This window comes from Catharus ustulatus, chromosome 12, assembly GCF_009819885.2.
Source record: "Catharus ustulatus isolate bCatUst1 chromosome 12, bCatUst1.pri.v2, whole genome shotgun sequence".
Lineage (NCBI taxonomy): Eukaryota > Metazoa > Chordata > Aves > Passeriformes > Turdidae > Catharus > Catharus ustulatus.
This window is the reverse complement of record NC_046232.1, coordinates 10,588,925-10,616,154: the sequence shown is the minus strand read 5'-3', so window position 1 is coordinate 10,616,154 and position 27,230 is coordinate 10,588,925. Positions and strand designations below refer to the sequence as shown.

General features: G+C 39.0%; 1 protein-coding gene across 6 annotated transcripts in view; it reads left to right on the top strand.

The window, feature by feature from the left end:
• FBN1 (fibrillin 1) overlaps positions 1 to 27,230 on the top strand; it is a 153,389-nt gene that overhangs the window by 94,328 nt on the left and 31,831 nt on the right. For all 6 annotated transcript variants that reach the window (XM_033070192.2, XM_033070194.1, XM_033070191.1 and 3 more), the window contains 17 exons: positions 261 to 380; positions 1,332 to 1,469; positions 2,449 to 2,499; positions 5,021 to 5,146; positions 5,941 to 6,165; positions 7,325 to 7,450; positions 7,543 to 7,671; positions 8,114 to 8,239; positions 8,367 to 8,492; positions 9,229 to 9,351; positions 12,956 to 13,081; positions 13,877 to 14,002; positions 22,153 to 22,275; positions 22,829 to 22,951; positions 24,747 to 24,872; positions 26,396 to 26,518; positions 27,072 to 27,194. In XM_033070192.2, coding sequence (XP_032926083.1) covers positions 261 to 380; positions 1,332 to 1,469; positions 2,449 to 2,499; positions 5,021 to 5,146; positions 5,941 to 6,165; positions 7,325 to 7,450; positions 7,543 to 7,671; positions 8,114 to 8,239; positions 8,367 to 8,492; positions 9,229 to 9,351; positions 12,956 to 13,081; positions 13,877 to 14,002; positions 22,153 to 22,275; positions 22,829 to 22,951; positions 24,747 to 24,872; positions 26,396 to 26,518; positions 27,072 to 27,194 — 2,160 coding nt within the window. The remainder of the gene's footprint in view (positions 1 to 260; positions 381 to 1,331; positions 1,470 to 2,448; positions 2,500 to 5,020; positions 5,147 to 5,940; positions 6,166 to 7,324; positions 7,451 to 7,542; positions 7,672 to 8,113; positions 8,240 to 8,366; positions 8,493 to 9,228; positions 9,352 to 12,955; positions 13,082 to 13,876; positions 14,003 to 22,152; positions 22,276 to 22,828; positions 22,952 to 24,746; positions 24,873 to 26,395; positions 26,519 to 27,071; positions 27,195 to 27,230) is intronic.

Here is a 27,230-nt window from a genome sequence, read left to right as displayed (position 1 = left end):
ACAAATCTGTTGTGAGAGGAACAGAGCCAGAGGCCTCCTAGTTTGGGCCCTTTTTGAGCCACAGACAGTTCTAATGTGTTAGTGTGTTTTTGGGACACATGCATTGTTAGTCTGTTGTGAATAGTTTCATCACAGAAAAGGGGAATATTGGCAAGACTGGATAGGAGGAAAGCTTTGTCCCCTTTTTCCGAAGCTGAAAAGAGCCATATGTATTTTTGTTAATGTTTTCTGGCACTAATAGCAGTGTGTTTCTTTTCTAGATATTGATGAATGTGAATCTAACCCCTGTGTTAATGGAGTGTGCAAAAACACACCAGGTTCTTTTGTTTGTGAATGCTCTCCTGAAAGTACTTTGGATTCAACCAAAACCATCTGCATAGGTATTTATTTCTCTGAAGATTTTATGTTTGCTGGTTAAAAATGTCCAGTGACATGTGAAAATTGTCCACCGGGTTAAGAAAATACTTTAAAATAACTTTTGTAGATTAATTGGGTGGAAAACATAACAGAAACAATGTTAAAAAGTGCTTGTTTTCCCCATCACTCCAGGGGCATAAAATGCACTTGGGAGCTTGGTGTGCTTCCATGTCAAATTTGAAAGAGAGGTGAACATTTTTTCTAACCAGTATAGAAATTCTAGGACTAGTACTTCAGGTCTGTCCTCACCTCCTTAATTTCTCCTGTAATAAGGTGAACATGTAATAATTAGGATCTGGTCTCTGGAAAGAATTTTGTATTTGAAATGGAGCATGAACAAGTTATGCCCAGTCCAGACCAGCTCAAGAGCATCCATGGACAGTGCTGTGACTCAGATACTCTGTAGGCTCATAATTTCCTTTCTTGCCTGTTCTGTTGGGACAGTAATTTTTTATAGGTCTTTTCAAGGCAGTGAGGAAAGCTGTAGGACTACAGCTGTCTGATCCTCAGCTATCTCCTGCCACTCCCTATATGGGAAGATAGGCAGACCGGGGGATCTAGTAGCATAATGGAAGATGTATCAAGGGTTCATAACTACTCTGTTCTTCTGCAGATTCCCCTAATCTGAGTCATAATCAATACAGGAGCTCAAATCTGGCATGGTGTTGACATATTCCCTGTTAAGGACAGTAAGCATAAACTAGGATTTGCAAGAGCTCTGTGCCAGGATGATTTCAGGCTATAGTCTAGCATAGAGAAGGTCAAATTGAGAGGTTTTAAAATAAATTTAGCTCTGATGTGGTCAATTCTAATGAAAGGATGAGTCTTTTTCATTATTAAATTCACATGTTTTTAAATACAGTAATGCATAATGCTAGAGAATCTGCATGAAAATATTTTTTCTTCCCAAACAGAAACTGTCAAGGGTACCTGTTGGCAGAACATAGTCAATGGAAGATGTGAAATAAATATCAATGGAGCAACTCTGAAGTCTCAGTGCTGTTCCTCACTAGGTGCTGCTTGGGGAAGTCCATGTACACCATGTGAACGAGGTAATACTGTTAATTTTCCTCAGGAACTGGGACTTATCCTCCTCTGAGGTTGAGGTCATAGAAGTTGGGCACAGGCTAGACAAATAACTTTTCTTGTTCTGTTATTCAGCAGTCATTCCTTATTCAGTCCCAAAAGAGAGAAGTCTTTAATATTTGAGAAGTAGCATGTAGCTATAGAAGGTTTTAACTGGATTTTGCAGTAAATATTTTACAAGTTTGAGCATTGAAGGGAAAGGACCACACCTATAGTATGTAGCTGGCAGCCTTTCTTTAGAATGGTTTGTCATAATTAGTGATCTGGAGTTTCTAATGGTGTAGCAATAAATGCATGTTCCCCAGAGATCCCAAGGAAATGTTTGCAACAAATGGATCTTTGGTGTGGTAATGAAGGGAGGAGAGGGAGTAGCCCTTGTTATTATACTCTGTAGATTAACTGGTGACCTGGAGAACCATACAGTTGATTAAAAAATGGGTTGAGGTCGCTGCATATTCATTTGATAATTTTACTGAACTGTAGGATAAGCTGGGAACCCAGGGATAAGCTGATGAATGCAGAAATGTGTTGTTATTTCTATATCCTGAAAACTGCCAGTTTGCTCAAATCTTTGGTTAATTTCATTCTGTGTATCTTAAAAGAATTCATCCTCATTCATCCATGGTAAATAGGGTTGTAATGTGCTGTGATCAAGTGAAATGAATTAATTGGTTCAAATGAAACAGAAATCATAACCACTTTTAGGCTAGCTAACTGAGACACATGGGAAGCAAAAGAGGATAAAGGCTGACACTCTATATAGTTTATGTAGTTACCCCATCTTATCTCTTTATTATTTCAGAAAATACTGAGATACTGTCTAAGCACTCAGACTTCTCATAGCAATAAACTAGATAATCTTTCACATGATCAGTTTTGCACAATAAATTAGTGGTGAGTTTTGCATGGTGGTATTCTGAAACTTCACTTCTGTTTTTTTTACAGACCCAATATGTCAAAAGGGATATTCAAGAATAAGAGGAACATTGTGTGAAGGTATTTATTGTTGCTTTAACATAAATCAGAGCTTGAATATAAAAAAAGCTAGTGTTTTGATTTAAGTGGTTAATTTAGCATGGAGGAACACTATACCAAGTTCTTACCTTGTGTTGTTCCATTGACTTCGTTAGAGTTATGTCAGGGATGAATTTGGTTTCAGTTTGTTTAACATTCCTGCATACTCACAATTTATCTCAAAGCACACACTTGCAAATACAATGTCTACCAGTATAAGGAAGTGGCTCTCTCTCTTCAAATACTGTTAACTGAGTAACCTGTTTTTTACAATTATGTGTCTTATATATACTACAAAACATGGCATAAGTAATAGAATATGATAAGCCATTACTATGCTTCAGAAAAAGAGTGTTCAAAGACTGTAGTTCACATTAGTTTGTTTTTTTTCCCCTAACCTTGGCTTTCTCCTGTACAACATTATATGAAATCTTACACTTTCCAAAACATATTTTCACTGTCCTTTAAAAAAAAACAACCAAAAAACCAAGCATCAGGACACAGTTATACTTCAGTTAAAGAAAAGGTTAATATTTTACATGTGTAGTTTTTTGCTTGGTATGAGATGACTCTATACTTCTCTGTGAGAATTGAAGGTCCCACCCTATTTCATCTCTATTTGAATTGATTTGAACCCCTGGAAAAGTACTGCATATTTACATAATATGCAGAAGCACAGAGAGTCTCAGACTGCTGTGGGTCATCCTGACTGACAACATCTGACATGACACTGCAGTTAAAATATTTTTTAAAAATTACTCCCATATGTAGCTTCCATAAAGAAACATTGTTTTTTCCCTTAAAAAAAAAAAAAAAGAAAAGAGGAACACCCTCACACATACTCTTTGCTTTCCAAATGATGACTGAATACCTTGGCATGTCTGTGCTGCAGACCCACTGTACATAACTTATCTGACCTCAGCAACACTTTGTGGAGTGTGTAAGTGAAAGAAAGGAAAAAAAAAAAAAGCGGGCCCACCTATCTCTCTTCACAAGGAAAGTCTTAGAACATTTTCAACACTGCTGGGATGGAAAGTTTATCCTTCCAAGATACAGACATAACTGTTTTCAGCATTTCCTTTACCAGCACATTGGATTACATCTATTACATACTTTAATCTTTCTAATTTCTATGAAACCTGGATAGTCCCAGGTTTTTCAGAGTAGTTTCCCTTCCTTGTAACCTTACTGAAGCCTTATTTGGTTTTCAACCAATGTAAGCATTTTTCAAAACAGGGAAAGGTCTCTAGGAAATCTACTGGCAAGTTAGAGACAGGAGTAAGTTTAAGTAAGTTCCCAAAAGGTGATAGTCAGTTCTCCCATACACAGCCCATGTAAAATGAGTAATAGATCTTGTGCAAGGAAATAAGCAAACTAAATTGGCAGCATTCCTCTCGTTTACGGGTGAGCCCTGGAGTTGTCAGCTGCAATATTGCTCACAGGTTGTGAACAGTGTTTCAGTGGTTTCTAATAATCCACTGGCTTTGCTTCATACCTTCCAGTCAATTTACAGTATCTGTTCAAGGGCAGAGGCCACTGATTTTCCCCCCAGCATTTATCGCCCATCGTGCTCCATGGGGTTTGAGAGATGCAGTCTCTTTGCACCAGGAGTTTTGTCTGTAGGCCTAACCAGCCCAACCTTCCCACTTCTTGGTTACTCTATATATGGCTGCTCATCTGCAGATTGCCAGTCATTCTTTTTCCATTTCTTGTTCTTACCCTGTCCTGTCCTAAAAATTGTCACGCTTCATCTTGCAGCATGTTTAATGCTGGAAGCTTTTTCCTAAAGGCAGTTGAGAAGCATATGCTTTCCACAAAGGACATGGGTGGGAGGACCTCACACTTAGATTACTAAACATTTATTTAAGCTCAAGCCAAGCTAATGCATATAATCAATTTATCCTTACCCAAAAGTTCTAAATTTGCCTTTTAAATCTAGAAATACAGTTTTTACTTAATGAAGTTAAACTCTGTGTGTAGTTGTAAGGAGATTATTTTAATGTATGCATAAAGTTGCTAACTGCTGACAAAGCCATAGGGCCAGATTTCAAATGATGTATTTCTAGCCATGCAGACAGAGAAAATTTTTAAAAATCTTAAATGAATACTGAATTTATTTGGAATAATACATAATGTCATTTTGCACTTACCTTGGTCTTTCTTTACCCATTTGCTTCAAATATCTGGCCCACAGTGAGTATGAAACTGGATATAATTTTAAACATCCCTCCCTTTTCTGTTACTTTTGAATTTAATTTCGGTATATGTAGGAATAGCTAATAGCAACATGTATTATTTCTGATCATCAGCAGTTTTCTGTAATTAATGGCTGACTTGCTTTGGGAATTGTAAATGTTTTGAATTTTTCCAGGGTATTTAGACTGCTGTGTTTTTTAATTTTATCCTAAAACCATCACAATGTTATTATTTTTTATGTTTTTGCTAATTTGTTCATGTTTCACATGCTAGTCATTACTCTTACACACTTTTTTTTCTTTGATAGATGTTAATGAATGTGAGGTGTTTCCTGGAGTCTGTACAAATGGGCAGTGTGTCAATACCTTGGGATCATTTGTTTGCCAGTGCCCCAATGGAATGACTTTAGATGCTTCTGGACGGACTTGTCTTGGTAGGTGTTAATTCCATGTACAGGTCTATTAGGGAAGAGCAGATCTATGCAGTGATTGATCAGTGGTTGCACTGTGTGCTTTCTGACAAGAAAGGGAAATTACTTTTGCCCGTTTTTCAAATGGAATTAATCAGGGACATGAACTTAGTTCACCTGCAATAGGAGCAGGTTCCAATGGCAGTAGCTAAAGCCCATCACCATCTGCTGGCTGATGAATAGCAGTGATTAGTTCCAGATTGTTCATTTGACAAATCCCAACAGATTATCCATGCTCTTATCACTCTTCATCTGCAGCCCCACTGAAACCACCTTCCACAAAGGCTGGAATAGTGGAGGCCACGCTGTTGTGGGCTGGGACTCGGCCAAACTGTGAACCTTGATGGAGTGTGCAACAGAATATCCGAGTTCTGTATGCTGTCTGCCCAAAGCACCTTTGTCCATTTGTGACAGAAATGCCCAAGATTTGCCTCTGAACAAGGCATAGCTTGTAGTAATTAAAAGGCCTTATATAAGCATGGCAAGCTGCAATGTTTAAAATCCTTTTCTGATCCAAAATTTACTTCAAGAGTTGAGCACCATTTTTCAGAGTGTTGTTTTAAACTTACTTCAATTGTTAATTTCTGAGTTTAGCATTGATATTTTGCTGTTAGGAATTATGCAGTGACTTGGTATGCTCCTCCGAGTCCACAGAAACATGGAGCGAGCTATCCTGTGAAGGGATTTTGGAAAAAATTCCTCTGCAGTGAACTAAATTTTCTCTTTCTTTCTCAACATGTTGTTAAATTGCCCAACAGACATTCGCCTGGAGAGCTGCTACCTGCAGCACGAGGACGAGCAGTGCACGGCGCAGATCCCGGGCCGGCACCGCATGGACGCCTGCTGCTGCTCCGTGGGGGCTGCCTGGGGCTACGACTGCGAGGAGTGTCCTCTCAGGGGAACTCCTGAGTTTGAGGCTCTCTGCCCAAGGGGACCTGGGTTCTCTACGAAGATAGAGATAAGTGGGAAGCCTTTCTCTAAAGGTATGTGATCCTTTTGTGGTTAATTGCCGGCAAATCCTGATGGCTTCTGTTTTTACTCTACTTTTACAGCTCCTCTAGGTTTGGAAGTTCCAGTGATAGGCACTTCGCTCACCCTGAGGCACATTTGAAAATCCAGTTAGATTTAATGGCAATTGAAGCCCAAATAAAAAAGAATTTAGTTTGTGTTAGAGACCATTAAATACCATATAACATTGCAACCTCCAAACACAGAATTTGTGTCTTTCACTAGAAACGTTAAATTGTGCCTGACTTTGCCTCCTGGCATCTCAGTACAAGAATTGGAACAAACAGGGCAGTCAGCTTTAGATGTATTGAAAGAGCAATCCTTACTTTTGAAGGGTGCAATAGCTTTAATTCTAATGTGAAGCAATGAAGAAATGATGAATTATTCTGGGAATTTCTTGTGAAGCTATTTGGAGAAGTAGAGGAAATATTTTCCAGGATGATGGCTCAAATCAGAAAATTTTGTTTACAGTAAACCAAGTTGTGTTATGACTCTTGTTGGTAAACTTCCAGCATTAAATGGGAATCACACAGTGACACCCCAGCATCATGTGCTGAAAGCTGTCTTTCCAGGGTTACCAGTGAGGTTAAGCTGGACAATGTCAGAAGTTACCCAAAAAACTAAACATCATGAAGTTTGAAATAAGGGGATTATATATATATGAATGACAATTGCTGTTGTTAGTTTCAGCCTCATTTTATAAACAGTTACTAAGCCATTAATTATCCATAAAGAAAAGTGACATGTGCTTTTACTTATGCTCATTATGTTTTCTGTGATTCATGGAAGTCACATTTTTTGCTCAGGAATCAGAAGACAGAGTACTTCTTTTGAAAACTGTCTTTGCCTTGATCCTCTGTCCACTGAAATCTTCCTGAGCTGCAGATCAGATCCTGCAGGTGAAAGGGCTGACACCATTCTCTAGCAGAAAGTGTTCTTGGCATTTCCAGCACAAAATGCCTACCCTGTTGGCTAGGGGGAAGTCAGTATCAGTTTGTGTAGTGTGGTCTAATAGTCCCACAAGGAGGGATCACTGCCATGAAAAAGGATGAGATTTGATGTCAGTATTGCTCTTTTGTGCACTGTTTTTGTATGCAATGATAACATCTTATATCCACACTATCTCATTTTCAGACATCAATGAATGCAAAATGTTCCCCAGCCTTTGTACCCATGGAAAATGCAGAAATACCATTGGCAGCTTTAAATGTAGATGTGACAGTGGATTTGCCCTCGATTCTGAAGAGAGGAACTGCACAGGTAAACTGCATGGATATCTCTCCCATATCTTTGAACTGAAGAGGGAACACTGAACTCCTTTGCAAATCCTGTGAATGTGCTTTTTCTTACAGATATCGATGAATGCCGCATCTCCCCTGATCTTTGTGGCCAAGGCATCTGTGTCAATACTCCTGGAGACTTTGAGTGTGAATGTTTTGAAGGCTATGAAAGTGGATTTATGATGATGAAAAACTGCATGGGTATGTTTTTTATAGACCTTAGATATGCAATAGTATGCTTTGTATGGTTTATTTGGGTTTTTTTTTAAGGTTTGACTGTGCTTGGGTTTAGGTCTGTCTCATTTTGTAAGCCTTATTAAAGCTAATTTGAAATGTGAATTTGCTGCTTCTGCAAGTTGCCAAAGCATATATAAGCAAGGGACAGGATTTTGGGATGTTAAATTTATCCTCAAATCCCCATTTTGCTAAGTGGGACAGCACCCTGAGTTTTGAAGTTAAGGTAAATTAAAATCTAGAAGAAGCCTTTTTGAATGATTTTCTAATTGCATTATGGTGCAAGGGATGATTGGCTCTAGGACAGGCTGCAGGGTGCTGATCAAGGCAGACAGTGCTGTGATAGGTGAGGGGCTGTGGGGAGGGATGTGCTGGCCCTGCACTGATGTGCCTCCCTTTCTCCCCACAGACATCGACGAGTGTCAGCGCAATCCCCTTCTCTGCCGAGGCGGCACCTGCATCAACACGGAGGGAAGCTTTCGGTGCGACTGCCCTCCAGGCCATCAGATATCACCAAATATCTCTGCATGTGTAGGTGAGACATGCAGGCAAAATCAAGACTGTGCACAGCATTTTGTACCTCTCTGGTGCTGTGCATTTACAGTGTTTGCTTAGTATCGTTTTCAGGACAAAAATGTGTTCCTCTTTTTCTTTGGCAACAGACATTAATGAATGTGAGCTGAGCACCAACCTGTGCCGAAACGGCCGTTGTGTCAACCTGATTGGAAAGTACCAGTGTGCTTGCAACCCTGGATATCAGTCCACACCGGACAAGCTGTACTGTATCGGTAAGGACAAAATCTACGTGGGAGCTCTAGCAAACAGGGAAGATAAAACACGCAGAATTGTTTCAGTTTAGTAGATATATAAAGTAATTTCTAACCATAAATGAAAAAATCTATTAAGTTTGTCAAAGCAGTATGCAAAATCTCCAAAACGTGCACATCTATTTTCGAGAGAAATGAATGAAGTTATGGCAGTGCTACTCTTAGCTGAGTAACAGATTATTTTCTCTAGTAAATCAATCATGATGCATAAAATCACATACTATTTTAAATGCCCCAAGACTTCAGACTTTGATGATTAAGATGGAGTAACTTATTAGATTAGTTACATATTTAGTTAAAAATCATCATTCCTGCTGGACCATGAAATAGAATCATGTGGTTCAATTGCATACATTCCTTCTACTGTGCCATGGAAAAATCCACTGGCTTTAATTCTGCCAAGTAATTTTTTACCTTGAGCCATACAAAAACTTTGTGGCCCTCATGATCCTGTGGTAACTCAGTGCTATTTCTATGTAGAAGGAGAAGCACAGAAGTATTTGTGCATCTTTCCATCCCTGGTTTGCCTGAATCCATCCCAGTGCCTACCTTTGCAAAACTTAAATGTTAGTGTGCAAACGCCAAATGTAGATTCTGGATTGATGTTGTAGTGGAAAGCAGACTCCAAGTGTGTTCTAGAAAAGTGCTTTAAAGAAAAAGGTGTTGTGGATTTTAACTGTAATTTTCTCCTTTTTAGATATTGATGAGTGCCAAATAATGAATGGTGGCTGTGAAGACTTCTGTACAAACTCAGAGGGCAGCTATGAATGTAGCTGTAAACAAGGCTTTGCACTCATGCCAGACCACAGGACATGCACTGGTAAGGGAGATTTTGGGAACTTTTCTGCTTAAATAGTTTATTTCAATAGTTTAAAAATGAATCTTCTTTTTAAGGTTAAAGCTATTGTAACAAATACACTATTAAAAAAAAGAAAATAAATGGAAAGTTAAGTTCTTTTTCTGAAGTAAATATCTCCAAAGTATAAGAATTGGGCAACTGCAGAAAAGTGTTTTGGAGGGAATTGGTTCTTGATAATTTCAGAAAGTATAGAAGTTCATTCTGATTTTAATAACAAAAATCTCTATTTTTTTTCGGTAGGAGATAAATTTTCCCCTTTAAGGTATTGTAGTAGATTCAAATCCAAAACAGGCTGAAGACCATTAAAAAAATTATCACAAACAGAAGCCAAAATGCTGCCCATGTGTATTGTGTGGTCATGTTGGAGAGAGGATAGACAGAGATGCTAGAAAAGGAGCTGATTGCTCTGTTCTGCAGTTTTGTGCTATCTGCTCTTAAGCAAGCAAGAAACTTCCTATTTTTAATTGTTTGTTTAGTCAAGTGCGAGTATGCTGCATGAATTCAGAGCTGAATGACTTGCAGAGAAATTGAAATCTGAATAGTATGAATCTTTCTTAGGAAACAGGTCTTTTGCACTCTTAAAAGGGTTTGTGAGAAAATTTTCAGAGCTCTCTTATGGCCGAGTGTTCTCCTTTGGGAGTCTGGGAGTCATAATCCCAGGAAGTGAATTGTACTTGGTGATTTCCACATAAGTTACTGGAAAGATAATTCTACCCTACTTTTCCTTTTACTTCTTGCTTCATAGCCACTGGCCTGATGAGGCATGTGAATATTTGCCAGCTGTTAGCCAATTCCATCCAAGACCTCCTTGAAGAGCATAAGAATTATAACAGGGTTAATCCCTTGGAATAGAATTGCCTTTATAGTTGAACAAATGGAGAGTTTTCTATGCTGGATTATTAGAATACTCACATTTAGAATTTGTAAATATTTATAGACCCTGAACCAGGGTCTCAATTACCCTGAAGCTAGTCACTACCATTCCAGAAGGTAAAAGAGCTCTAAAGCACAGCAAAATGTGGTTTCCCTCACATTGTAGCTTACTCTGTCAGAAAGATGTAAAGTAGCCAGCCTCCAGCAAGTATCAGACTCTCATTCAAAGAAAGAATTCAACTAGAAAAAGTGCAGATTTGATTGACCCTGAAAACGTAAAATATTTAGATTAGAAGTAATTTGCTTTAGCTCAAGTTTCTAGAAAACTTTACAAAAACTTGCCCAAACATTGCTGTTTAGGGCACTTTTTCAATGCAAAAGTAAAAGTGGTTGATTGAAATTGTGCCTCAGCCAGAATCTAAACCCAGTGAGAGGATTAGAGGGACAAGAGAGGGAAGGAAGGAGAAGGGGAGCAGAGTCTCTGAGCCACTTTTCTGTTTTCATCTTCTTGATTTGACTTGGACCAAATGACCCCAATGTGCACTTGGGGAACCTTTGGGATCTCAAGTCTGCTGCCTAGAAACAGTTCTGTCTTTACTCCCCCTTTGCCACCCAAACACATCTCTAAACCCAAATCAGAAAATTTACAGCACCTTCCTGCATATTAAACTAAAAACTTTGGAATAGGGAACTATCATTTCTCTGTTCTCAAAGTCAAAATGCAAGCACCTGCCTTTGCTGTGGGGAGGTGATAGATTCTATGTGGCTTGTCCTCACATTAACCTGACCTAAACATGTCCATAGAAGTTTGCAGTCAGATCTTACTTTAGTTGTGAATTTCTACATATAAATTTCTACATATCCAACCTTGACTCTGAAAAATATTTCCTTCACAGGCCAGCTGTAATAACTATTAGCAATTCATTTTCATACTCTCTTATAATAAGGATTTCAATGCAATAGCCACACATGAAAAGATTTAAATAGCAGAAACACCACACATCTTTGGATGTCAAGTCAAATCTTAAGAAAATATGCAGAGATGTGAGGGGTCACTTTGACTACCTTATTAGTATTGAAAACACTTCTTCCTTCTCTTGAAATATGTTATTTATGTATGTAAACATCTGGTGAATATTCAAAAGCCACACACTGAAGTTTTGCTTCTGCCCAAATTAAGAAGAATAAAAATAATGTGTGACATTTGCTTTCATGGCACTAAATAGCTGGTTGTACACTGTTAGAGGTCTGTGCACGGTGCAAGATAAAATAGGACTGTGACTTTCAATTGTGAAACACCTATTCCACATTTTCAGTTTTCTCTGTGTGAACATGTCTTTTATCTTTAACATCACACAAAGCTGGAAGCCATCACAGAATATATTTCCTGATAATTGACCTGGTAAGAATGCTCTGCAGTTCAGTAGTAGGTCACATTTGAATTGGTGAGGTTATGCATAAATAATCAGCTCAATTAGGTGAAACAACAGTTTCTTTGTCAGCTGATTTTCCCCCAACTGTGAAATCAGTACAGTGGCAGGTTTGTAAATAAAGTTCTTTATTTCTGTCATTATTATTCCTATTTCTAGAGCTTAAATTTGCATGTTAATTCAAATTCCATTCCAAATTAACATTTTCAGGCTAAGGTCCATGCCAACATTATTTGCTTGTTAAGATGAACAGGGACTGGTCAGCCTTCTTCCTTGCAGAAGTTGTGTATCTACACAAGCCTAGCTGCTAGAAATACAGCAGAATAATGAACATAATATTTTAAATTAATGTGAGTTCATTTTCTGCAGCTGCATAATTACTGCAATCCACAATAGACTGCTCTCATAATGAGTTACACCCTTTCTTTTGGAGAGGATTCCTGAATCTTGTCCTTTTTGTGCTGACTTTTTTCCCATGGTATCACTAGGCAGAGATTCTGATTTTTGCTCTTGCTGGTCTGTATTGGTGCTGACACAGGAAGATTCTAGGGATTTTTACAAGGAACACTAGCATAACCCCAGGGGCTCTGAAAGATTCCAGAACTTAGCATGGTTGCCTTAATACAATAAAATATCTGCTTCTGCAGCTTGTCTCTAATCAGTGATGGCAATTTTATCAATTGAGAAAATAACTTTTCTTCCTAGAGGAAAAAACTATATGACTGGCCTGGCCAGTCAATTGAAATGCTAAATAAGACCATAAAAATCTCTTTGTGAAATAAATGTATGTACTGTAATTATTCCCACCATGAGTTGAATTGTTTCCAGTTTGTCACCACCCTTGAGATGTGTAGAGGTATTTTGCATGTATGATGAATTTTTTAAGATCTGTAAAGTTTTATAATTTTGTCACTGAATTTGACTTCAGAACTTCCATTGATTTCAACAATGATAGATTGTATCCAAGAATTCCCAATTATATGTGGCCTTGTGGTGTGACAAAGGTTCCATTGGAGTTCTTTTCTCTGAAGGAAAAGTTGGTTCCTGTTCCTCCCATTTGAGTCAGAAAGGAATGTTTCACCACTGACTTTAGCTGGAGACAAGGAGCTTACTCATCAGGACAATTTTGCAATGCACTGCTCAGTTATTTACAAGCATTCAATTTTCACCATGTTTATCAGAGCATTAAAATGTTTACTTGCCATGATGATGGTTCATTGCATTGGATAAAGGTAACATTTAAATCTGATTTTCCCCTGTAGATATTGATGAGTGTGAGGACAATCCTAACATCTGTGATGGAGGCCAGTGTACAAACATCCCAGGAGAATACAGGTGTCTTTGCTATGATGGATTCATGGCATCTGAAGACATGAAGACTTGCATAGGTGAGTGAAAGTACATATATTCCAATTTGCATTATACTCAGAAAAAATATTTATTGAGGCACTCTTTCCAAGTAGACAAACAAGGATATTTGAAGAGTATTGCTCTTATCTCCTAATTTTGGTGACCATAGAACCAGCCCTATTGCACAAATGCAAATTTGTATATCCCTGTAGATTGGGGTGCAGACATGATCTATAGCATTGCATCTTTGCATCCTCTTCCAGTGAGATTTTTATGCAGCTTAGCTAAAAGAATGCCTGCAGAAAGGAAGTGGATGATGCTGTGGAAAATTTCTAGCAAGATAAATCACCAGTGATGATTTAAATTTGTCTCTGAGACAAAACTATGTGGAAGTGTTGTACCTTGTTAGAACAGAGTTGTGAAACAGATTATCTCCAAAACCACATTTTTACATTTTAATTTAAAATCTTGAGTGTATTTCAAGAGAAATGTCTGACAAAACTAGAAAATGCATGCATATATAATTGTATATAGACACATATATGTAGAAATTATCAATAATCATAGTCATTCTTTGGATAATTTACTGCACCTTAGTGTCTATTTTAAGCAAAAGCTGGCACTAAAGGTACTTTAATGCAGATATGGTAACATAACTGTTACCCCAGATCTCCAAACATGTGCTGTATGCTAGGTGAGGAATAACTACTATAAGCCGCTTTTTCTTTGCATATCTAGACCTGTTTTTGTATCAAAATTCATATTGAAAAAGATTTTTCAAGTTACTTTTTAAGAATTATATTTAATAAATCTTAATTCATGGGGTTTTTTAGATGTTAATGAGTGTGATCTGCATCCAAACATCTGTCTGAGTGGAACCTGTGAGAATACAAAAGGCTCATTTATCTGTCACTGTGATATGGGATATTCAGGCAAGAAAGGCACAACTGGTTGCACAGGTAAGTTTTAAAGCTTAATTATTAATTTTTACTTGAACTCATGAATCTGCTTTTCTGGTGTTTAGAATCTCCTCTTGCTGTGCTTCTTTTCACTGTGCTCCTGTTTTACCTCTCACCCAAATCTCCTGAGCTTGTGTTCTGCTGAACTTCAGTGTCGCAGTGTTCAGATGCTGTCTCTGCTGAAATGAGTGCAGCAAAGATTGGGATCAAAAATGGGCATGTTACTGCACAGTTATTTATCTAAGACAACAGCAAATGGCATTCTCTGTAACTTGACAAACTCCTGAGGACCTCAGTGCATTTGAATTAGTTAATTGTATACTGTGCTAGCAGATAACAGGTATCTGTTCAAAGTATTATTTGGCAAACAAAGATGGCTTGAAATATGTGCTAAAATATATTTTCAGTTTTTGCTAAGTGTTGACAATACACAATTACATTCTATCAGCTGAATCAAAATTTGCTTTATTTAATGTATTGCCAGCAAACAGAAATGAGATTCAAATATACAGGCTCTGAGGGCATGATATTAACAATCCAAGTGCTGGTGTCTCAAGCCAAGGTGTTGAGAGTCTTAGACTTTGCCCAAATATGAATGCAAACATATGTTTAATATAATTTTTAATGTAGACTCAGGGTAAACACATTTCTGGCAATGTTTTTGAGACACACTTTTATTCATAGTCTGCCCTTATTGTACAGATTCAATAATATATTCTTTTAAGTGTCCCAAATATATGAAGCTAGTTTTTTACAGCTCTCACAGAAGAATCTGAGATCTGGAGCTGTGTTTTGCATATTGGACTATGGATGAATAATTGTGCATTAGTAACAGCTGCCTTTGACTTACATATGAACTGATCTAAATCCAAGAAATCCCTAATTGTACTCTATAGACCAACATTTCAGTGTTCTTTGTTTTTGTGCTAAAATTGTACGAAGATCTTCAGAACTCTAGACCTGAAAACCCTCACGCTGATCAGTTACACATGGTGCAGCTGTCAGTCCCAGCCTAAGGAGCAGGCAGGGAAGATGAAGCAGTGAGTTGAAGGCAAAAGATGGAGAAAGGTTGTGGAGGCAGGGGAGGATCTGAGGTATGGCTTCTGGAGATGTAGTTCGAGGTAGTGGCAAATGTCCCAAGCAATATTTTTTTGCTAAAGGAGAGGCCAGGAAATCCCTCTGTCCTGGTCCCAGCCAAGCCCTGACCTGTGGATGGACACAGTCTGTCATGAGGGCTCTTCCCACCTTCTTACACATTTTTAACCTTTCCTTCTGCTTTTGTCTGCATGTCAGTATTTCAGAGAGGATGGCACTCACCAGGAATAACAGCAGAACACCTTAATTCCAAGAGATACTGTAGAGGGGCTCAGTAATTTGAAAGAGCCCAGTGGTCTAAGACAAAAAGGTGAAGTATCAGTTAAGCTGATACACCTGGGATGGGACCATACTCAAATGATGACTTTCTTTTTGCTTTAAATAAATCAAGGAAAGCAGGAAGCAGAGCAGGAAATTTCTAGATTTATTTCATAATGAAAAAGCTGTTGGTACAGATCCCATAGTGACTACATTGTGTAGGTTCTCAGTTCTCACATTCTCACATTTTAAAATGTCTGATTTACTGCTGGAGAACTTTGAATTCCCTATTTTTTGTTTGCACAGTATTAGATCAGAGTTGAAGTTCCCAGGCTCAGGTACTGCAGACCATGAGAGCATCCTTCAATACTTCTGGAAGGACCTTGCCAACAGCACCTTGACCCCAGAATTCAATTGCACAAACAGATCAAGAGCATCCACAGTTCTTAGGAATTCCCATGGAAAAAAAAGTTACAAAAACATGTACAGCACTTTGAATGGGAGATCCTCTATTTCATGAGAACAACTAAATCATATTCTTTGGGTTCCATTCCAGTTTTGTCTAAATATTTCAGCTGCCTTGTCATTACTGAGCGTTTCCATTTTAACAAATAGACTTGTTTTTCCCCCCAATCATTTAACAGTATTCAAAATCCACCCACTGACTTACATTCCCATCCCATACAGTTCCCCTAGTTCTCCCCTCTCCTTGGCTCTCAGTAAGGATGTGGACAGAGTTTAGTAACAAAAGTATGATTTTTAAAATACTATGCAAAAATGCAGGTTGTAGATGCAGCTTTTCAACATCCAGTGTTGTGAATGGTTTAATTTCCATTCATAAGGCAAGCTGTGATGATACAGGCTTACAGCAGTTGATGTTAGATTTTCCTAGGCTGGCAGTGGTAGCCACTAGAGAGAAGATTGCTGCATTTTCCCCTATCCCAGTTTCAGATCACCCAGCTTTATGACAAATACCTTGTCTCTATTTTTTCTGTCAATAAAGTATACGTGTACTTGTACAGAAATGAAATCCTGCTTTGGCACTTGTGTTTGTATTTTATGATTCATCACCACTCTGAATTGCTGCCTGTAAATCTGCAATATTTCACTGTTGATGTAGAGCCTTAAACTTGCTCCGATATTTTCACAGATAAACAAATTCTTCTCTGACTCTCTCCCATCCATCCTTGCAGTTATGGCTGTGAGCACAGCCCCCGTGGTGGTTCCTGGTGGAAGGGGGCTTGCACAAACTTAGGGTGCTCTTCACAGTCAAACTGAAAGAGCTGAAATTTTGCAGCAGTTGCCCAACATGGCCAACAGATCAAAAATAAATATGTTACAAGTCAGCTGGATTTCTGCACAGCAGCTCAGGGAGTTGGAAGGCTTGGGACCAGGCTCTGGCCCCACAAGGGCCATGCTGTTGCCATGGAGGAAGGCTCGTGGAAGGTATTCAGCTGCAGCCCTGGTGCGGTGCGGGCTGTGAGCTTGGGGAGTTTGGTGTTGAACATCTTCCAGTGATGATGGCATTGTTGGACGCAGGAGGAGTGAGTGCACACTGCTTACCTGCATGGCTGACAGGAGCTTGGTTCTAGAGAGGTCTGACATCTGATACAGGGGAAGGAGGAGGTGAGCCTGTCGTTTGCCCTGAGAAATAGAGCTGTTATATTTTGTGACTTGTATAATGTGCTCTCCTCTCCATTATTAATGGCTTCTGGCCATTAATAATACATTGTGTTCCAGGCTTGATGGCACAAAAGAGTTCTGGTACCAGTAAAGCATATGTTTGCTATCATGACTCTGGGAGCTGGCTGTGTCAGGCCAAATACCAGAAGATAATGGTGATGAGATGCTGCCCACCAAAGAAGGGTATTACAGGAGGATTGTACTGGCAATAGGCATCTGTCCAGCAATAACACGCTGTGCCTCAGTGTGCTGATGATGTAAGAATGGATAGCAGGCAAGAACTGAACTGTCCCATGTGAAACTCCAAAAGTACAGTATGCTGAATAAAATCTGAGGGTAATTGCAAAAGAGAAAACAATTGTACATCTAGGAAGATCAGAATAGGGGAATTTTTCCATATATTTTTCTACTTGTCTGGGCGCCAGGTTGAAATTCACAGTCTTTTCCCTCTGAAAAGTCTTCGTTTTTCCTACCTGATTACATGGGCAGCAACCCAGAAGGAGGAAATGCCTTGTGACTTCCACCAGACGACTGGCCTTGGGGAACTGGACCCAGGCTCGAAATACCAGTGAAAAGTCAGTGTGATAAAATGCACCGATATGCACAGACTGCCAAAAAATTGTAAAAGTCAGAAAATGCTTAAGGGATTTGCATAATTCCTGACAAACAGTGCTGATTTATAGGTGGAGTCTGAATTAAATTTGCAGTTTGCTAAGGATTCTTATAGACCATTGAAGCCCAATGAAACCTAACAAAAAACAGTATACAAAGTTCTAGAGGATTTCATACCCAGTGGTGAACATGTGCATTTTCTTCAGTTAATGCACAATTCTCATTCTATTCAAATGCAAAGGAATGTTTCTAGAGTATAGGTAAGGAAACAGTGACTTATTCCCAGGCTCCTCTCTGGCCAACATCAGTGATCCACTTCCAGACTGGGTAAGGATGTGCTCTGCAGATATTGGCTAACAGTTTCTTTCTTTTGGTTGCCACATTTTGCAAGCATAGTGTAAATGGTGACAGGTATATATGATGTGTATTTTTGCTGCACACACATTGAGAGCCCTAAAAATTCGTGCCACTGTGATTAATGGGAGAGACACTATTAATTGCCAAAGGATTGAGAGAAAAAATATTTGTCCAAAGAAGAGAACCGAAGGAGCCAACAAAATAGGGTGAATGACAGGTTTTTTTCCCCAGAGTGCTTAGGATTGTTATGATGTCAGACCTGCATATTATTTATTGTGCGTATTCTCATCTGTTGCAGGCAGACAGCTCTTAGTAAAAATGGGAGTTGTGCAATTGCAAAGCTGAGAACATGTGTGCAGCAGCACTGGGGCACAGTGGGACCGGCTGAGGATGCAGTGTCAGTCTCTGACTGGAATGTCTTTGTTTTCCTTGGCTTGTCACGGACTCATGCTGGAGGCAGAAGGAGAAGGTTGATATAAATCAGTGACTCACTCCTTTACTCTTTAGTGAAAATCCCCATGAAGTCAGTGGGAATAGGCCATCATTGTGTGAAACCCTGACTTCAGAAGTGTCCTCACGGGTGCTCTTTGGGTCATGATACCTTTACTTAGACCGAGTAATGCCTTTGTCTACAGACAATTAAATGAAAATAGCTGGAGTATTTGAAGAGCATAGTACTGTTTGTACTGCCATGCAGACAGAACAGGCTGGACTCATACTTTTATTAAAGATATTGAGTTAATTTTTCCCCTACAGAGCTCAATTTCTTTCTGTTTCATTCTGTGAAGCCATAATTCAATACTTATGGCAACATAAATCCATATTAAGCTCCAGTATAAGCAGGCACAAATTCCACTGATTTCAGTGCACCATTTACACAGGACCATGTTTGGTCCGAGATATCTTTTGCCTTGGAAATAATTGCAATGCAATAAATGTAGACTTACAACTCAGCTGTGCAATGAAAGGAGAGAATAGGGATTATAGCAAAACAACATCTGAGTTAAACACAGAGCAAAAAAAGTAAAATCTGGGATGAAGCCAATGATGGTATTTTATATGCCTCAATCAGCTTTCATTTAAGTATCTGAAAAACCTTTCCATGCATCATGGAAATGAGCCCTGCAATGTCCCTTTAAAGGTAGATGGTTTTTGCATTCCCTATTTGATCTTTACCCAGGCAAAAAAAAAAGTATTGAAATAGATTGAAAATTTTTACTGAAGAAAAGCTTTTTTTATTCAAGGCAAGTGGAATGACATTTCAGTGGCTGATATCTGAGAAAGTTGATCCCACTATAAATACCCATATTTGGGTATAGATTTATACTTTGAGCATTCATCCCAGAGGAGATTCTCAGCTTTTTAGAGTGTGTGTCAAACAGGATCAAGTGTGTGATGGGGAGCAATTGTCCCCTGCAAGGGCCCCAGTGTTGTGGTGCTGCTGTTCCACTGGGAGGTGTCAGTGGGGGCTCTCAGGTACAATGTGTCAGTGGGTCACTGTATGATGGGATGAAGTCCACAGTCACTTTATGGAGAGTGGAAAATTTGGCTTGGGCTTTCTTAAATTTGAGCCTGAGCATGACTTCATTGCGGTGTAGCTGTTGCATGCAAGTTTCTGTTTGTGTTTGCTGGTGGTTTAAAAAAATTCTTGGCAGAAACCTCTCTACTGGTGATGGGGTTTTTTTTTGTGGTGTTTTGTTGTACTCTGCAGGGTATAAGGAAACTTGTGATTGTATATTTCAAAGCATCAAATAATTAAATACAGTGGTGTTATAATGTGAGCAGTGGTTTAACAGTTTGGGGTTTAAAATCATGTAAAGGTTAAAATATAGTGTATTTGCCTCAGCTTTTTTATGTCAGTGTATACTGTAGCTGACCTCTCTAAATTCCTTCCAGTCTTTCCCCAAGCCAAAATGAGCTTTTTTTTCAGGCCACCCTTAAGATTTTTTGACAGACACAAGTTTCCTGTTTAGGGTGATGTTATCTTCACATGAGTTTCTGCACATGCTAAAGGCAAAACTGCTCTGAGATTATTCACTCCTGACCCTTTTTTAAAGTTTTTAAAAGTAAGTGTCCATTTGCATGTTTTCAGGCCTGTTGGTGGAGTTAACATTTATTAATGGTAGATTCCAGCTGCCAGATTTAGATTCATATCTAGATGTCAGCATTCAGATTATGGGAATGCTCGTGTCTGGAGTTTTGAGTCAAAGCAATGCCTTGCTTAGGAAGAGACTCAGAAAAGTATGATTAGATTAAATTACACTTCAACAGACTAAAAAAATCCAAAAAATTAAAAGCCAACCCACCAAAAAAAACCCCAAAAACCAAAACCAAAATCAAACTAAAACAACAACAACAACAAAAAACAACCAAAACAAACCAAAAAACCCAAAACCAAATCACAAAAAATCCCCAAAATCTCAACAACAAAAGACCCCAAGCAAACACAAAACTCACCAAACAAACATCCCATCCCTCCCAGCCAGCAGTTGGTTTGGGTGTTTTCTGGCCTTGAGTATTTTGTTTTAGGATAATAGATATTGTCTGCTTCTTGAAGTTATGTGTTGCCTTTGTGAAAAGGCAAAATATGTGTACAAGGCATAGTGAAAGGACACAGACTTTTGCCTAGAGAAATGTGGACAGAAAAACCTAAGAAAGTGTTGCAAAGGAAATGGTGATACCTGGACACTTTCCACAACCTCGCCCTCTTTAAAGAGCTAATTATTTTTAGGGAAAATCATAGGGAAATTCAAGTCTGGGATTTTGTTACATATTTGATGGCTGATGCCTTTTCTTAATCATCTTCTTGAAGAGGGTCTGAACTGGATTTTTGTCTGTGGAATCTTGTGGAGTTGTGAGCTTGTTTTCCCTTTCCATCAGCTGTTTTACAGAGGGAAATGATTTGGCTTACTGCAACATCAAAGACACCTGGGAGGGCTAAAAAAATGGGAATCAGTTTTAAGTGGTTTAATGTGAACTCTAGGTAAGTTACATCCTGAATGGAAGTAAAGTGCAGTTTGATAGCTCAGTTACAGAAAATACTGTAAAAACCAAAGCTCAGATAGACAAGAAAAATCCTGTCAGTTTTGTTTCAGTTACCAGTAGTAATTCCTGGAAAAAAAAAAATACCTTTTGTTTATACATGCTCCAACTACTTATATGGAGCAGTAATAATATTTTGTGAGAAAGAAGAATGGAGTTCACTTTGGCTTTTGCAGTCTATACATTTTGACATTGCCAGAGAATGCTCAAAAATGAAAATAAGGTGTAAATAGCAAGTATTGAAATAGAATGTGCTGGCATGACCATGTATGTTGAAGATTGGATGACCTTGCTGCCAGTGTCTCCAAGGATGCTGACTTCTTCCCACTGTGTTAAGTTTTCTGAATTCCTAATAAACTGCCTGCCTGATGAGCTCCTCAGCTGTCTGGGTAAATGCAGTGGTACAGCCTGACCCCCACCTTGCACACAGCCTCTGGCCAAGCAGAACCTGCTTCATTCCCTGCCTGGAGACAGTCCTGGGGACAGCTGCCTGGTGGTGCCTGAAAGGTGCTCATCAGCCTCTGTGCAGATACATGGGGCTGTGGGAGTGCTGCATTCCAGGGGTCCCTGAGCAGCAGAGTTTCCTCTGAGACTTCTTAGCAAACTGCAGTGTGGAGCCATCAATGTAATCCCTGTCTGCAGACTGCCCATCTCTGCAGGATGGGCACTGGGAAGGCTGTCTTCTGAGTTACTGCTTTCCTTCTTGGGTATAGACTTGGGAGTGAACTGCAGCAGCACTACTTTATATGCTATGAGGAGAACAGGTAGTGGGGCAGCATGTTTGAAACATGCTACATGCTCCTTTCTTTGCCTTTCTTTGCCTTTCTTTGCCTTTCTTTGCCTTTCTTTGCCTTTCTTTGCCTTTCTTTGCCTTTCTTTGCCTTTCTTTGCCTTTCTTTGCCTTTCTTTGCCCTTCTTTGCCTTTCTTTGCCTTTCTTTGCTGTGATTTTGCCTTCAGCTTACCTTTTAAATGTCAAGTTGTAAAGAAATGCAGGCTTGCTTTCATGTTTACATTGCTTTTCTTGAAAAATTCTAGTGAGAAATCACTTGTCTGGATATGAGAAAGTGTGTTCCATGTGCTCCTCAAACATCTCTGTTTACAGATATCAATGAGTGTGAAATTGGAGCCCATAACTGTGACAGACATGCCATATGTACAAACACAGCAGGAAGCTTCAAATGTAGCTGCAGCCCTGGCTGGATTGGAGATGGTATCAAGTGCACAGGTGAGGATCTCATGCATTTGTATTTATTTGTAAGGTCACACAATGGGGTTCTAGCAATTCTGGAAAAACAATATCATATGTATAAAATGAGAAGGCAAATGGTTATTGAACTTGTTGATTTGACATGATCTGTTGGAGGACAAGTTCTCTACCATGGCAATTGAAATCAGCATTATCTCACATTTGTCTTGTGAAACAATGAGAACAAACTGGACCATGGAAAGAGATGCTTTGGGCTTGAGGGCAGCTGATGGGAGGCAGTGAGGGCCCTCCTGGTACTCCCCATGAAAACAAGGGACAGGCCTTAGTACTGACTGCCCTGGAGCTTCATCAGTCACTGTTACCTTGTCAAACTTCTTTGATGGGCTGCAAATGAGCTGTTCCCCACTTTTTCAGTCAGATGGCCACACATATGTGTGGGTTTTATTATGGAAGATTATTTAAAGTAGAGCTTTTGTGTGCCATACACTATTTTAAATTTGTATTCATGTGTGGTTTTTTAACTAATTTTGTGTGTTTGTTTGTTTTTCCCCCCATTTTTATTGTTGTAAAGATCTGGATGAGTGCTCCAATGGAACCCACATGTGCAGCCCACATGCTGACTGCAAGAACACGATGGGCTCGTACCGCTGTCTGTGTAAAGAAGGTTACACTGGGGATGGTTTCACTTGCACAGGTGAGCTGTCTGCAGGAAGCAAAGGATGAGCTCCAGTGGTACCATGCAACCCAAGTTAGTCTATGATCCAATACATAAAAGCTGCTTTTAAACATTTGAAATTTTCATTAATATGTCATCATTGATTGTCTTCTCCTTCGCCTAGGTTGCCATAGCTTAAAAGAAATATTATCTATTATGCATAGTCTGAATCAATCACTTTTTTCCCTTGATAAAATGCCATTTTTCATTGAGCTTTTCTTGTTAGTTGAAATTAGTGGCCAAATTATTAAAACAATGCTTGATTATGTAATTTGGCTACTTAGTAAACTAGCCCATTCGCTACTCATCTTAATACTTAAATAATAGGGCATATGCATCAAAATTACTTCACAAAATTGCCTTGTTTGTCCTTTCTGCAAATGAGTGTGTGATGGCTGTCTCCTTTACTCCATCATCCTGAGAGCTGGCGTCAGGATGCAGTGCTGGCATGTAGAATGAAGGAAGTAGCTGCTTCTGAAACCTCATTTTATAAACTGTAAATGAGATTATAAAACTTTGCTAGAGATGTTTCCCACCCACACTTCAGTCTTCTGCTTTGAAGAGCAGATTAGCTCATGTGTGCTCAATCACGAGGAGCCCTGCTCTTGCACTGAGGATCTCAGTGTGCCTGGGGATGCTTGGTGGAGGGGGATGCTGTTTGGAGCTGAGCCATGTGGCAGAGCTGGTGGGCCAGGTTTGCAGCTGGTGCAAATCAGCAGCACTCTATCAATTACAGCAGGTTTTTAGAGCATCTGAGAATCTGGATTATCAGGTTTAAGGCTGAATTTGAATAATTCCAAATTCTAAGCAGACCTTGGAATTCTGTTTAATTCTCTCAGTATAATTTCATTTTGAATCTGGTTCCGCTCCCTCAGTGGCCTTCCCAACCCAGTGCTCTTTGTTGATTTCCTGTATGATGATTTCCAGGAGTCTGTAAGCTGCACCCTTCAGATGGAGTGCTTACAGAGTTTCTGCATTCAGTAGAACTTCTTTTTATTTGGATACTTTATTGTTTGTGAATTCAGGCAGTGTCTCAGACTCAAACTAGAGCACGCAAATGCTCTGTAAGCCCTCTGCCAAAGTGTGCAGTGTGCGGCTTTCCCCCTGGTAGGTGATTTTTGATTCACCAGCCATGGACTTTTCAAAACTCACGCTGCCAGCCAGACTCTGTTGCAATAAGGAGGTGTTTTTGTGATGTGTAACATTTCAGCTAGAGAGTAAGGGCCATGATCTATCTGAAGGTGAGTGGAGTCCAGTAGCAAATCTGTTTTTCTCATCAGCTGTTAACCTGCAGTTTAGTTTTGATGAAGTTCTTTTCATGCCACTTTTTGTCAGCATTTTGATGTTTGGCATGGAGAAATGCCTATTACTGTATGTTTACTCACTGCTTAGTAAACTTCTTTTTTTGTTTTCTAATTACTGCCTCTAGGCTTCACTGTAATAGAAACAATAACTATGATAAATTTCACGTGCTCATTCTGAGTCTAAATTTGACCCTGTGACTGCCTCCAATTGTTACTAACTGGAGCTACTCTAAGAGTCTGTGCCTCTTATTTTTCCTTTTGATTAGAAACTGTATTTGCAACATGTCAGGAATATACAGAGCTGTTACATGTAGTAACCTCTGCACATATCTAGATTGCAGTTTCTTCTGCATGTGTTCAGATATAATAGAATAATTAAAATGCTTGGAACACTGAATGCTTCAGCTCTAATGTTGGTGAGAAAACCATCTATCTTTACAGCTGACTTGCAATATTCCTTCCTTTTACAGACCTCGATGAATGCTCAGAAAACTTGAATCTCTGTGAAAATGGGCAGTGCCTCAATGCCCCTGGAGGGTATCGCTGTGAATGTGATATGGGATTTTTGCCAAGTGTAGATGGGAAAGCATGTGAAGGTAATTCTTTGTAAGCTTTAACCAACACTCAACAGATTCTGCCTTGACAGTATTTTACGTTCCAATTTTTAGAATTGTTTGCTGTTGTGGTTGTATTGAGAACTGCATGAAAATTTTGCTTTTTTGCACTTTGTACATTTATTATGGACCTCTAGATGTTCATTTACCTGCTGTATATAAAGAAAACAGCTTTTCAAAACCTGTCTTATGATATAGTATTTTGTGGTCTGATTGGTGATCCAAATGGCAAGAATAGCTGCCGTTTCTTCTTCATCATTGATGTCCAGTTCTTCATTTTATTCAAAAGAATTAAACAGAAAAAGTTGTTACTTTGCATTGGTATGAAGCTGAAAAACAGTGATTTGGTAGCCAATACAATGCATATGCTTTGAGGGCTTCTGTGAGGTGCAGAATCAGAGTGTGAAGCCTTTCAGAAAGTCTATATGAGCACACACACACATCCTGTATGACTATTTGTTCAGTTTCAAGAGTGAGCTATCAGTTAACAATGTACAACTCATTCATGAGAGCTTTGCATATGCAAAGATTCAAAACAATCACATAATAAACATGTTACCAACATGATTAAGATCATACATTTGGTTTGAACATTTAAAATCCTCATTTGATATAACATTAATCAGTTAAGTCAGACAAGAAAGTGCAGCCTTATCATCTAACGTAGTAATAACTCATACCAACTGGTATTTAATGGAGTTGAAAAGTACATCACTTTAAAAAGGATATTTCCCCTTGAAAAGTGTTCTGTGTATTTTTTAGAAATCTACTTAGTGAAATAATTTGAGAGTGAGTTTTTCTTTAAATGTAACCAATATTAGGTTTCATCATGTTTCATGAAACAATTTACTTTCAAACCTTTTAGCTAAGTTTAAATAGCTTTTTAGAGGCTAGCTCCTGTTGCTAAAACAGACTTGCCTCCATGTCTCAGATGTGTACACTAAGTGCAGTATTTTAAGGTCCTTTGTAAACGCTTTTTTATTGTATCAAATTAGTTGTTCTTTGTGCAGTGCATGTGGCATAAATACTGATTCATAGTCAGTGATTTGTACAATAGGCACCAAAGTGTCTTTTTGCCAAACTTTAGATCTGTCAAATGCAGAAACCTGAAGATAAACGTGAAGTTCACCTTTGGGCACAGGCTTTTCCCTTGCTGGTGTCCAGCTTTCTGCAGATGACTGCTGATTTACAGTAAACTTCATTTTTTTAAGGCATGTCTTCTGCTATGTTTAATATTGCTACTTGTCAGATTAGCCCACTAATAAGCTAGGATAGTTTCTGGCATAACTTCCAGACATATTGGAAGGAGCCTTTTTCCCAGAAAAATTGTTATGGATTAGATTCCTTAGGCTCCAACATAAATCTTCCAGGTTACTTTTTCTTGTCTTACATGGTGTGCAGAAGCTGTTGTCTTCCAAATACATGCTGCTGAAAATGTTTTCAGTTCTCTATGTCTCAAAAGGATAAGAAAGTCTCTGATTTTTCTCCTCCTGTTCCTTAATCAGATATCGATGAGTGCTCACTTCCTAACATCTGTGTCTATGGAACCTGCCATAACCTCCCTGGGCTCTTCCGATGTGAGTGTGAAGTGGGCTACGAGTTGGACAGAAGTGGTGGTAACTGCACAGGTAAAACTTTGAACAACATGCTTTTCAATCTTCTGTCAGTGCCATAGTCAGCTCCTTAGGAAGTTCTTTTAAGAAGCTGTACAAATCAAACTGGATAGAGGAAAATACACACTTCCCTACTGTATAACACAGGATTCTCCATACCTTTTATGTACTCCTCTTCAGTGTTTTGTCCACCTCTGATGTCCCCTTAAGGAGGGGAAAAACAGATCAGAGAGAACCCCTCTGGCAGAGATGTGTTGCATGGTAAGCTATGGCCTTGTCTTGTATTTTTCCATAAAGTTTTTTTTAGTACTTTATGTGAATCTTGTTCATAGATTGATTTTTTTCAGGAAAAATACTGGTTTTCTTTTTCCTATGAAATGATGAATTAATCTCAGGCTACTTTTCTTCTAAAATGCCTGTTTATTTTTTAGAGTTAACTGATGGTTTTTGATGGTCAGCATATGGTACCTGACCATATCAATGGTTATCACTGATATGGTATCAACCATATCAATGGCTTTTAGTGTCCTTGAGCATTTGCTTACCACGTGCTGTTTTATTCCTGCAGATGTTAATGAATGTGCAGATCCTACAACCTGCATTAGTGGCACATGTATCAACACTGCTGGTAGCTACACCTGTGAGTGCCCTCCTGACTTCGAGCTGAATCCCACCCGAGTTGGATGCGTTGGTAAGGAGCCACTCCCTGTGCTATTCACAAGTGAAG